Genomic DNA, 12,090 nt, shown 5'->3' with positions numbered 1-12,090 from the left:
TGCCTGTCTCTCTCTCTCAAAAAAAAAAAAAAAAATAGACATTAAAAAAAATTAAATACCTTTGACACCATCCGTGCCTGTGTTGTGACATGTACCTTTGAGTCTTATATACCAGCACCCTCGATGAGAGCCAGACCCACACCTTCCAGGAGAGCTACTGCCCACAGCAGTCATGATGAGGACGGGCCACGCTGGTCACCTGGAGAGCTCTCTGTGTCTGCTCAATGGGGAAACAGCTGGGCTTTTCAGAAACAGTAAAAACCCGAGAGTTTTAAAGGATTTATTTGATTTCTCCACATGATCACAGCTATGGTTTTACATCAATAGAGTCTGTTACTACTCACAAACACAACGCGTGTTAAAACAAAAGCACTCCTGTCCTGCCCAAAGTTACACAGCGGGTGCCGGGCCTCTGGCGAGGGAGGTGTCTCTCGAAGTCTTTGGAAGGTCTGCAGTCAAGACCTGATGCTAACCGTTTAAAACAACTAGAAGGTGGACGACAGTTCCCAAGGGGAGATGGGTCCTGTACGGGACCTCGATGCGACCGCGGTTAGGCTAACGTGCGCCCCTTCGTGGGTAAGAAAGAGGCACACGCCCCTCCTCCCACCTGTCCCTTTCCACCACCCCCCACTTGGCACTGATCCGTCTCGAAATCTGTTTCCTGGATTATTGTTGTTATTGGAGATACTTTACAAAATTCCTCAGTTTTCAGGCAGGAAGAGTGATGGTATTTTACAACGAAACCGTAAGATGCATGCTTACCCGTAGAGACCCAGCTTTGCAGGGAGTGCTGAGTCAACACCTAGGGTCGTGTTTACATATCTGCTGTCTTTTCAGCTCGTTTTAAAGACAAACAAGAGGCTTCTTCTGCATGCAGCGCGTGATGGAAACATCGCTCTACGCTGGGTGACTGAAGACATTTTTAAGCAAGATGTGCACATCATATTAGGATGAACTTTATTTTTACATTGTTGTACAATTCATTCGTAAACTTAAAAAAAAATACAAACACATGATTTAATTGTTGTCCCAGAAAAGATTTTTGTGGTGCTACCTGCCGCTTCCTCTACTCCTGCTCGTGTCGGAAATGACCGTTTCACTGGAACAATTTGCACGACTTGAGAGAAAGGTCCCAAGTGTGTCCCGACGGTGGGGAAGGAGGACACAAACGTCCTGCTCGGCGTCCTGCTGCCTATCCCCGGGGTGGGGGGTGGACGGCAGGCCCCCACAGCGCTGACCCTATGGCAGGCTGGGGTCTAGAAAGAACAGTTCCACGAGAGCGCCACCCAGGGGGTGGGGGTGGGGCGCGGGAAAGCAATCTGTCGGCAGTTTTTGCTTCCCAAAAGAGATTCCGGGCAGCGTGGCTCCAGCCTCCTTGGAAACACTCCCTGGAGACGCTTCCCACGGTAAGCGTGTAAATCAAACAAAGAATGATGAAGCCTCGCTGACCTGAGCCCAACACGCTATACAAAGTTGGACACATGGGGAGAAAGGGAATTGGTTCGAGAAGCCCCCTTTTGCTAGATCCGGCCGTGTGGCCACCAGACCACGCTTCAGGACACACGGACGGCAGTTTTGGAAGTAAGGGTTCTGAGTGGCCCGTGGTGCACGAAGGACGGCGATGGAGACAGCACCCCCAACCCGACCCCATCGGCTTTGCTGTCCACCCTTTTTCATCGGTGGTCACCCCTTCAGAAAGGGCAACCTTGTGCCAAACAGCCTGCATCTTTTCTGGAACAACCTCGAGTTTACAGGTAGACTCTACTATCGGTACAGAGGGTGAAGAAAGGCCGACATATTTAATATGTTATCACTTTACTTCAACTATTTGTCAACAGTAACACTGATATAGTTTGCAAATACACAATACATAGAGTGTGGCCTCACACGACTGACGCCAGATGGCATGCAGTACAATTCGACTTCTCCTGGTCAGAACAACAACCTTTAAACCGCAAGACAGAGAACGCCTCGGGGAGCCTGATTCTGCAGGAAAACCAAGGAATCTAGGAGCCGGTGGAAGCGGGGAGCCTCCCACCAGCCTGGCCTGGACCAGATCAGACGCACCCGTGCTTTGTACACGTCCCTCCTTCCGAGCAGGTGCCCGGGAGAGAAACACGACACGATGGGAAGATAAAGGTGGGCAGGTTAAAGTCACACTTCTTCCAAAAAAAAAAAAAAAAAAAAAGGCTAAACTCTAGATTGCTGTATTTGCTCTCTGTGGAGATTAACAAAGTGCTCGGTTTGCAGATTTGCTGGTATGGTGGCCTCGATGATATGACAAAGGGGCGGGTGGGGAGGGAAACGGGCGGGGCCCCCCCCCCCTGCCCCCGGCCGGCCCGCCAGGTGGGCTCCCCTCGGTCGTCCTGCCGTCTGGCCACGGCGCACCACGCCGTCCACGGCGTGCGGAGCCTGTGGCCCGCGGAGTCCAGCACTAGCTTCGCCCTTTCTGAAAGGGCTCTCCGCCGGGGCAGGGGCCGCGGGGCAGTCCTCCGGTCCCACGGCTTAGGAGCACAGCACTGGCGGCTGCAGTGGCTCGAAAGGCTGAAACTACAAAGTACGGCCCGTGGGTGACTCAGTCACAGAACCGGACGCGTGCGGCGCCCGGCCCCAGGGGAGCGGATGGTGTCACCACAACACGGAAGCGACAAGAGCACAGCTGAGAGTCATGTGATGCCCTGGCAGCTAACTGGACCATGAGAAGGCAGCGGGGGCTTCGCTGGCGAGGGCCGGCACTCGTCGGCCGGGAGGTGGGGGTCAGAGGGGCCACGGTGAGGACACAGGGGTTGTGCTAGCACATGGCCACATGGAATCACGATGATCGCGGCTACCGCTCAGAAAACAAAATGGGAAACACACACACCGCCCTGGGTTGCTACATGCTAGAATCAGCCTTCGGGTTTGGAGCGGTTCCCGGCGGAAACTCGCTGGGGTGGGGGTGGGGGTGGGGGTGGGAGTGGTGCCTGTGGCAGTTGGAGACAGGATGAGTTAGTTATGGTGTTGGGGAGGCGAGTATGGGAGCTGGCCGCCCTCATGTTGGAGATGAACACTTCTGCCGTGGATGGGTGCCCCCCTGAGAGGACTCTGAATGAGTGTGCATTAAATCATATGCATATAAAAGAAATATGGATCATGGAAATTCACAGTTATCGCAGCCATTAAAGTGTCTAAGAATCTGTGGAACCAATATCCTCAGACAACCAGTTCCTAACCAGTTGTCCTGAGTTGCTACTGTAGAGTTTCCTGCATTTGTATCTATTTGCTTACCTGAAATAACAGAGCAGTTTATAATACTGATTACTTATGATAGTTTTCTGTTAATAAAATAAGGATTTATACAAAGCAATATTGGACTTTTTAAACAGTTAGATGCTATGTTACTTGGCACAGTTAGTAATGATTGCGTAAAGATTTTAGCCAGTCCCTGGAGGGACTTCTCCTCTTTTTTTATGAAAATATGGAAGTATCTGAATTTGTTCCTAGCGTTTACGTTTTTGGTTTACTCTCTCACATTCATGTAAGATACTGTCTTCCTAGCGGGTAAGTGGAGCTCCTTGGAAAGTCTATATTGCTAATTTTGTGGACTGAGACATTTCCTTTCACACACAAATACTACCTATACAGTATATATATATATATATTTATATATTTATATATTTATATTATATAAAGTTTACTTACGTATTTTCATCAACCATATCAGGTCTACTTAATTTTTTGCCCATTGTCAATAAAAGAGCAATAAATGCAGCAAGTTTGGTTTGTTTTTGTTTTTGTTCTGTTTTGTTCTGTCTCTGGTTTTTGTGTCTCGTTTCTTCTTTTCCTAGGCTGGGTTTTCATATGCGTGTACAGTTGGGGAGCAGAGCTGAGGGCTGCTTTGGGGTGGGGGACAGCTCAACATCTACGTGGCCGGTGGCGCCGTTTTCAAGGCTGATGGTGGCCGAGGCCCACCCCTTGGGTCCAAGTGGATGGAACCCAGGACACCAACGCTAAGTGAGATCGTGAACTTTGTTCCCTGCAACACAAGCCCCGTGGGCTCAGAGGGCTCCATCCAGGCCGCGGGGAGCAGAGGGGAGAGGTGGAAACAGAGGTGCCCTGGGTCTGGTCTGAGGCCGGCCGCCCCTGGGCATGGCTCTGTGTGGTGTGCAGGTGTTCCGGGGCAGTCTGGGACCCCGCCCAGGCTGTCTACACAATTGTGCTGATGCCGCTGGGTTTGGCCTTGCTGCTGGTGGGGGGCGGCGGGGCGGGGGGCTGCCCGTGGTGGTGCGCTGCGTGGCCGTGGCCCGTGTGGCCCGGGTGGCCGGCGTGGGCTGAGGGCAGCGGTGGGTGGCTGTGCACGTGGGCCCCGTAGGGTGGGTGCCCCCCGTGGGGGCCGTGGTGGTACTGGTGTGCGTGCTGGATGTGCTGGGGGGGGTGGTAGTGGTGGTGGTGGTGGTAGGGGGGCGGGTTCTGCTGCACGTGGCAGTACTGGGCGTGGTGCCCGTGCACCTGGGCCTGCGGCGGGCCCTCAGCAGGCCCCTGGTGGTGGCTGGCCCCAGAATGCTGCGCGTGGGGCAGGCCCGGTGGGTGGGGGGGTGGCTGGGGAGGGGCTGAGGGCGGGTGGGCCTGGGGAGGGGGCTTCCCTCTCTTACTCCCAAATAAGGAGCCCAGGAGGGAGGATGAGTTAGGCATAGTCTGGTGTGGGCGAGATGGACACTCTCGTGTTGATGTAGCTCTCCGGCGCATGTGAGGACTGCTAATGATGGACCCCTAAAAAGGAAATTCATAGAAATCAAAATTAAAAGACCTTACAGCACTTATGTCAGAATGATTTTTTTTTTTTTTTTTTTTTATGTAAAAAAGTTCACCCACTGACTGCTAAGCCTTAGTTAACTCTCTGGCTGCAGAGGGAGGGGCTGGGTGAGGCTGGGTCAGTGCCACCTCCGCTCACGCGACTGGGGGCCACAGGGACCCAGGGTGGCCTTCCACTGAGAGGAGTGGGGATGGGGTAGGGGATGAGGGACGCTCCTGTCTGGTCAAAGCAGCAGCAGCAGCAGCACAAGTGTGACTTCTGCTCTCGTCCTGATACGGAAGGCGGCCTGAGCTTTCGGATCAGAACGACTGGCCCGGGGGTGCCTGTGAGCGCCATGTGCTGCGTGGAGTAGGCTGGGCTGATGTGCATGAAGAAGAACCCCGTTCCTGCTGAAACTGCGCCATCTGCTCTGCCTGTGTGGGCCCCGAGCTTTCTGGGAAGCTGGTGGTAGGGACCGGGGTGGGGGGGCTCGGGGAACCTTGTCCTTGTTGGAGGGGCGAGGGGGCTGCCTAGGCATTTCACTGCAGCTACCTACTGCAAACCAAACAAGGAAAAAGAAGGAAACAAAAAGGTCTGCAAGCTGAGGTTACGATGTGAACAGTAATATAGAAATGGTTGGCAGATGAATGAAATCTCATGAAATCCACACGGAATTTTTTCTTCCTCTCATGGCTTTCCTCCCCCGAGCTAGCTAAGCAATTCCATGATGTCCTGACTGCAGACACACAGCAATCGGAACTCCAGGAAGGAAGCGATGGGGATGGCGGAGCATGGAAGTCAAGAGATGGGCAAACCTACCCTCCCGCCCCCGACAGTGCGGGTGGAGGGTGCACAGATGCCTGGCGGGCGGTGCTTCCTGCCCAGGAGCAGTGTCGGCAGGCGGGGGGCCCCGGGGTGGGGGTGGGGGAGTGCCAGGGAGCCGGGATGTTAACCATGCTTGGGGGGCCACAGGGGACGGGGTTAAGCGGGAACTAAAACACGGAATCCAGAACCACCCCCACCTCCCATGGGTCCAGCCCAAACAAGCGGTGAGAGGCACGGGCGATTCTAGGAGGGGGGAAGCTGGCATGCACTGGGGCTGAGGCAGGCATGGGGGACGGGGCGTGTCTGCGCCTCTGTGCAGTAGGGGGAAGGAAGAGCAAAACGGAAAAAAAAAAAAAAAAGAAAAAAAAAAAAGACAACAGATATAAACCAAGGATCGGGGAGGCAACACACGACAGCCAGCTGGACGTAGGCGCTTCCTACTTACTTCCACATTGCTCTCTAGCGATCCCGCACTGCTGCGACGCCCTCGCTTCCCTGCCCAGAACATGCAATACCAGAGGTTAGACACGGACACGAGGCCGGGCCGCCGCCTGCCTGGCCCTGGGTCACCACTGCCGCAGGCCGGGGGGAGGGTCGGAGGACTGGCTCCGTAGGGAAGCCCGTGGGAGGGCAGTAATGAGTTTCAAAAGAAAAAAAAAAGAAAAAGAAAAAAAAAGAAGGGGGAGTTCAAAGAAAAAAATTCGTTTTCAACCAGCCCCAACTTGATACCCCTTCTCCTGGACTGGCAGTCTGTTGGTGGGGGGGTGGGGGGGGGTGGGGGGGATGCCTCCAGGTGGGCTGGGGCACGTGCACAGCCGGGGCCAGATGCCCTGTGCTCCAGCCACCTGCCAACAGGGGATGGGACAGGGGCAGCTTCTCCAATGGCTCAAAACAAACAAGATGTGGTCCTGTGCGGCCCTGACTGCGTGGATTTCATATACATATGTATATGCATATTTACACATACATATACATCTCCCCCCTTGCAGGCAGGGTGGGGTTGATGGTTAGGAGGAAACTAAACTTGGTGTCCTGTCTTTTCCTTCTGGGGAGCTCAAATGTGCTGGTGCCTCTGGAGCCAACTGTTTGGTTTGTGCAGTGCCCTGGCCAGGGGCAGGAGGCAGGGTCAGGGTCTGCTGGGAGAGCCCAGAGTCCTGCTTCCCTTCTGCGGGTACCGCCCTTCCGGATGCCACAAGTGCTCCCTCAGCTGTGAGCGCTGCCTGCCGATGGCTTTCTACTACCCCCCCGGCACATGGCATATAGTAGGCACTCAATATATGTTGGCTGTGTTACAGGAAGGCTGTCTCTTCTTGGTTCTGGAGGCCTAAGGCTCAGCCTGGCCTCCAGGGTCCTTTTGGAGGCCCTCTCCATGGATTCCTGCAGGACACTGAGGCTGGCAAGAATGGTGGGTGCCCAAGCTTCGGGGTCCGGTCTCTGTTCAGCCCTCAGGAAAGCAGATAGGAAGAGGGGACAGAGAAGGGGCCGCCCACTTGATGTTCTGGAGGCTTCCACCTGTGCAGCCCTGGCCACGAGCCGAATACATTTGTTCTTGGTCAAGCCCCGCAGCAATGCAGTACAGGTGTCCCTTTGTGCCAAGGAGAAGGAGGAGGTGGAGGCTGAGGTTCATGGACCGACTGTCCAATTCCACAGTGAGCGAGCGGGACTCACACCCAGGTCTGCCTGTCCATCTCTGGGGCTGGGAAGCTTGGCCATGCTGCCTTCTGAGCGGAATGCAGGCTGAGTGAGCCCAGGAGCCTGAAAGATGGAAAGGCTGCTACGTGCCTCTCTGTGGCCAAGAAGCTGGCCCTGTGCGGGGTAGAGAGTGGGTCTGTGGGTCCTTCAGGCCTCACCGTGGCATCTGAGTGTACTGGGACGGAGCCTTGATCTTGGGCATACAACAGTGGACTCGGGGGACATTCGGTCCCTTTGCTTGGCCTGCCAACCCCCAAACCTGAGTCCCAGCTGGGAACTTTGCTTGACTCTGGCATGTGTGAGAGGGCTTCAGAGCTCACTCAGGACAGGGCCACACAGAAGATTAGGGCAAGAGTGTTTTCCACCAGTTGCTGAGGACCAGGGAGAACCACGTAGGACTTGGCCCTTATTCCCAGCTGGAAGAAAGATGAGGGTCAACACATATCCTCATCTTTCAGCTCGTATGAGAAGAGAGGCTGGCCATCTTCCCTTCCTGCTTTTTGTCCCAACACAGTAGTCCAGGGACATAGAGCAGAATGAGGCTCTTTGGCTGAAGAGGTAACCCCACTTGGCATTCCTTTGATTCTTTAGCACAGTTTCTGCATCTGTGAAATGGGTACGCGCCTTCCTCTGAGTAGGGTAGACGTGAGCATCAGACACTCGGGATCTTGTGGCACCATGCAGAAATGCTGACGTCAGATCTCTGCTGTCTCTGTGGTTTTAAAATCAGCTCTCTGGCCCCTCGAAGCCTAGAGGGCTCCCCTAACTGAAAACCAGGGACACAGTAAGGCCAGCCTGCCCCACCAGTGCCCAGCAATGTCTTCCGACTGATGTGCTTCTCTCAAGGGGACTTAGGCCAGGCCTGGAGCTAGGTTTGGGGGCTCTGTGTGGTATCTGACCTGAAGTACAACAAAACCCTCCTCCTCCTGCCCCCAAGTGGGCCAAGACTTAGGACAGTTTTAACTTGGATGTCTTTGAGTAATGCTAAGTTTCTCAGAATCCGTCTTTTCAACTTCCCAAATAAGCATGAGATGTGAGGTATCCCTACCTCACTGCTGTCTGCAGTCCAGTCCCAGAGCCCCTAGTCATGGGCACACCCCACAGACACCTGCTTGCTATAGACCTGTGTCCGGGTGTGTGCACACAGGTGCACATCATGTGCTAATGGAGGTGAAGCATGCTGGGAAAGTGGCTCTCGCCCATGCACCCACACTATCCCTCACCTGCACTCTATCTCCTGCTATACTCCCTCTCTCTTGGGGGTGGGGGGGGTCCTGCACCAGCCACAGGTGAGCCCTGCCCTGCCCAGTGCCTCTCCCAGAACCTGATCAGGCCCTGCCAGGCCAACTGTGGCCAGGATCAGTAACCACGTCTGGAAGGAGTTCCAAGCATGGCTCTTCACAGCCTTCTCCTGCTTCTCGGTATCGGCACAGAATGCAGCAAGGGCTCTCAACCCAGGGTCCCACCCTGTGGTCCTTAATAATGTTGGAGGCTGAGCAGGTGCTGCTTTGGACACTGGCCACCAGGAGCCACCAAATCTCCCCTGAGAGGGCTTCCCGGGTTCCCTGGGGCAGAACATGGCAGGTCTCTGGGTAGGCCCCGGAGCAATGACAGGTGCAGGCAGGTCCCATGGCCTCTAGGAGACATCCTCTCTCTGGAGACTGATGTTGGGCAGCTTGGCTGGGAGGGGCAGGAGGACCCTGGGGGCTTGGGGATAGCGTCCATCATGAGTTGACTGATCTGGGCCAGGGGTTAAGGCCCCAGTCACACCTGTGCCCCCGGTCCACGCAGGCCCTTGATCGCAGGCCGACAGGGCTCTGGTGCCACTGAAATGAGCATGGATCCCGGATGAAGGAAGACCGTGTGGAGAGAATTGGTGGTGGGGGGTGGGGGGATCCACGTCTGAGGTGTGTCGTCACCTGGAATGACGTGTGATTGCAGGTCCAGGGCAGACGCCCCCAGAGCAGTGACGTGCCAACAACTGAGCGCTAGCTTTCCCGAAGGGAGAGGGTATCCCCGAGGCCTTGCCTCTTCTCCAGCAGCCCTCTTAGTGAGGGCCATGGTGGGGAGAGCGACGATGCCTCCGGAGAGCTTCATTCCGACCCAGTCCGGGGCATGTCTTCGGGTGCTGAGCCCAGCATCTTCCTGGATGGCTGCCGACACTGGCCGGTCTCCCTCTGGAGACTGCACGTGGAGGGCTCCCAGTCTGGGGCCTTGGCAGCTGCCAGGACTCAAACACACCTTCCAGGCTTCCTGGGGACAGGGGGCTGCCTTCCCGGGGGATTCTTCACATGGTCTCCTGGGAAGACTCAATCCCTAGAGTTTTTCTTAGTTCAGAATGTCCAAACGACAACGGCAACAGTGACGATAGAAGGAAAGCAGCTGAACCTCAGCACTCTGTCTCTCACACAGGACTGGGGTGCAGCTCTATCTGACCCCCAGGAGCTGGAGTCCTAGGTGTGGCTGGCCACGTTGGGAGCCTCAGTTTCAACAGAGCCACTGTTACCTGAGGGACTGGACGGGACCCATCCGCCTTCCAGGTGCTGCATCAGGGAACAGAGAGGCCAGGCCTAATGCCACTGCACAAACCCAAACAGAGGTCCCGGCTACCAGCCTGCAGAGGCCCAGAGCTGTCCAATTACGTTTAGCTGGGTTTAACAAGCCATAGGGAAAACCAGTGGTTCTCAACCCGTGGCACTTTGCCAACTAGGGGTGATTTTTGCCCCCCAGAGGACCCCTGGAAATTTCTGGAGACATTATTGTCTGTTATGACTGGGGGGGGGGGGGGGAGGATACTCTTGGTATCTCGTAAGTAGAGGCCCGGGATGCTGGTAAACATCCTGCAGTGCACAGGACAGCACCCTCCAACAGCACGGAATTATCTGGCACAAAACATCAATGGTGCTGGGGTTGAGAAACCCTGGGTGAACCCTCATGCTGGCAATGGATTTCTGATTTTTACTATGAAAAAAAAAATGACAGGACAAAATAAGGACAAAAAAATTCCAACTCAAAAAAAGAAAAAAAAAAGAAAAAAAATTTCTGGGAAATGAGTAAGCTGGAGGGAGGCAGTGCGGCCGGTGGGACAGGTGTGGGATGGAGTCATGAGCGGGCTTTTTTAGTAGCGGGGCCCAGGGCTGGCCACGAGGTAATGTCCGAGGCAGGGTGGGGCGGGTGAGGCCCCGAGAACAGGAGGGGGCTGTCGGGCCCCTGGAGAGGAGGCGGCTGATCTTGGCCCGAGAGGGTCTTTTCTGACAACCCAGGGCCTGCAATCAGGCTCCTAGAGCCGGGACACCTGGAGCCGTGTGCCCTCTGTGGGACAACGTCCTGTAACCTCTGCTCCATTGTAGCTGGAGCCTCCTCCCAGGAGAAGCTGCCTGTTGAGACGTGACTGGGGGGCTTCAGGGGCTGTCCCTCTGCAGCTTCTCTGACAGCACTGCAGGCAAAGCAGGCTAAACAACACTCACGGACGGCTGGCCCGGGGGACCCGGCCGGGCGAGCTGCCCCCAAAAGCTCCCTGATGCTCTAGACACACCTCCTCCCCTGGGAAATCTGGGAGGCTCGAGGGGTGCTGCTTGCTTAGGGGTTAAGAGGCTGGCAGCAAATAAACACACACAGAAACAAAGAAACAGTAACAAAAACCACGGTTGTGCCAGGGCTCCCCCCCTTCCCCACCGCCCCGACATCCAGGGGGCAGCTGCGGCCACTGCCTCTGGGCCGGATGGGGGCCCGGGTTTCCCAGGAAGGGAGACCTCCGTGAGGGAAATGAGACCAGGGACAGTGGGAGAGGGGGGTCTCCAACACAGTTTCGAGGGCTTCACTCCATTTCATTCATCAGCATAAAACACAGGGACGCGGCAGCACAGAGGACAAGGGACACATCCATCAGTGGGGCCTGGCTCGCTCTGTGTGAGAGCAGTTTCCGGAAAATAAATAAAAGAATAAATAAAACCCCTAGAAGAAGAAAGGGAGAATAGGGGTAACCTCCTGGCTGTTCTGCCTTGACAACCGGATCCTGTTTCCTCTGGCCTTTTTGGGACTCCCTCGCTGTGTGGTCAGATGCTACTACGGTCTGGGGACAGTCACGGGAAACCCAACGGCACTCCGTCTGAGCCCTGCCGCCACCAGCCGCCACTGCGGTCCTTTCCCGGCACGCAACGCGTGCCCCAGCTGCCCGGTCTGAGTCCTGCGTGTGCTGGGCTAGGAAGGGGGTCCTGGCCCGCTCTTACCCGCTTCGGAGAGGTCCCGCAAGGAGCTGCTGAGGGCGCTGCGCTTGAGGCCCTCACCGCTGGCGTAGCTGTCATCCAGGCAGGCTCGGCTCAGCGTCCCGTTGCCGGACTCCTTTTTGAGGCTGGAGCACTGGGACATGCTGGGCCGCACGACGCCTTTCTGCTTCTCGAGCTCCGCTGAAACAGAGGGGGCGAGGGACCAGTGAGAGAAACACAGCCTTGAGGGGGAGGCCCTGGGCCCTCTGTGCAGGCTCGGCATCGTGCCCAGCTGCCATCTGTTTGGCCTGAGGAAAAGTGAGGGCCCACAGCTGTCTTGGGAAAGAAAGAGAAGGTGTGAACGCTGCCTTTGACAAAAGGGAGCCAGGAGGAAACTCTGAGAGGCACGGGTCTTGGGGTCTGCAGGAAAGACCGTCACTTTGCAGGCTTGAGGGCTGGCAAGGAGACTGGCTGGCCTGGGTCTGTGGACGAGTAAGGGGTAACCCGAACTTGCCATGGGAGGGGCCCAAAGGTGGGGGTAGTTGTGTGTCTCCAGGGAGTGAGGCTTGGAGCCAGGAGAGAAAAGATGATAATCAG

General features: G+C 55.8%; 1 protein-coding gene across 11 annotated transcripts in view; it reads right to left on the bottom strand.

Annotated features, from left to right (window-relative positions):
- Positions 1 to 266: 266 nt before the first annotated feature.
- IQSEC1 (IQ motif and Sec7 domain ArfGEF 1) overlaps positions 267 to 12,090 on the bottom strand; it is a 425,063-nt gene continuing 413,239 nt past the window's right edge. For 7 of the 11 annotated variants that reach the window (XM_053896942.1, XM_053896946.1, XM_053896944.1 and 4 more), the window contains 3 exons: positions 11,518 to 11,694; positions 6,042 to 6,091; positions 2,943 to 4,749 (listed from right to left, as the gene is read on the bottom strand). In XM_053896942.1, the coding sequence (XP_053752917.1) occupies positions 4,186 to 4,749; positions 6,042 to 6,091; positions 11,518 to 11,694 (791 nt within the window). In that variant the 3' untranslated portion in view covers positions 2,943 to 4,185. Of the gene's footprint in view, positions 2,551 to 2,942; positions 4,750 to 6,041; positions 6,092 to 11,517; positions 11,695 to 12,090 lie in introns of those variants that run through there. The other 4 variants (XM_053896948.1, XM_053896951.1, XM_053896947.1 and 1 more) reach the window with 3 other exon arrangements.

The sequence above is a fragment of the Panthera pardus genome, unplaced genomic scaffold (genome assembly GCF_024362965.1).
Source record: "Panthera pardus isolate Hobbes unplaced genomic scaffold, ASM2436296v1 HiC_scaffold_8, whole genome shotgun sequence".
In the NCBI taxonomy this organism is placed as follows: Eukaryota; Metazoa; Chordata; class Mammalia; order Carnivora; family Felidae; genus Panthera; species Panthera pardus.
This window is presented reverse-complemented; position numbering and strand designations above follow the sequence as displayed.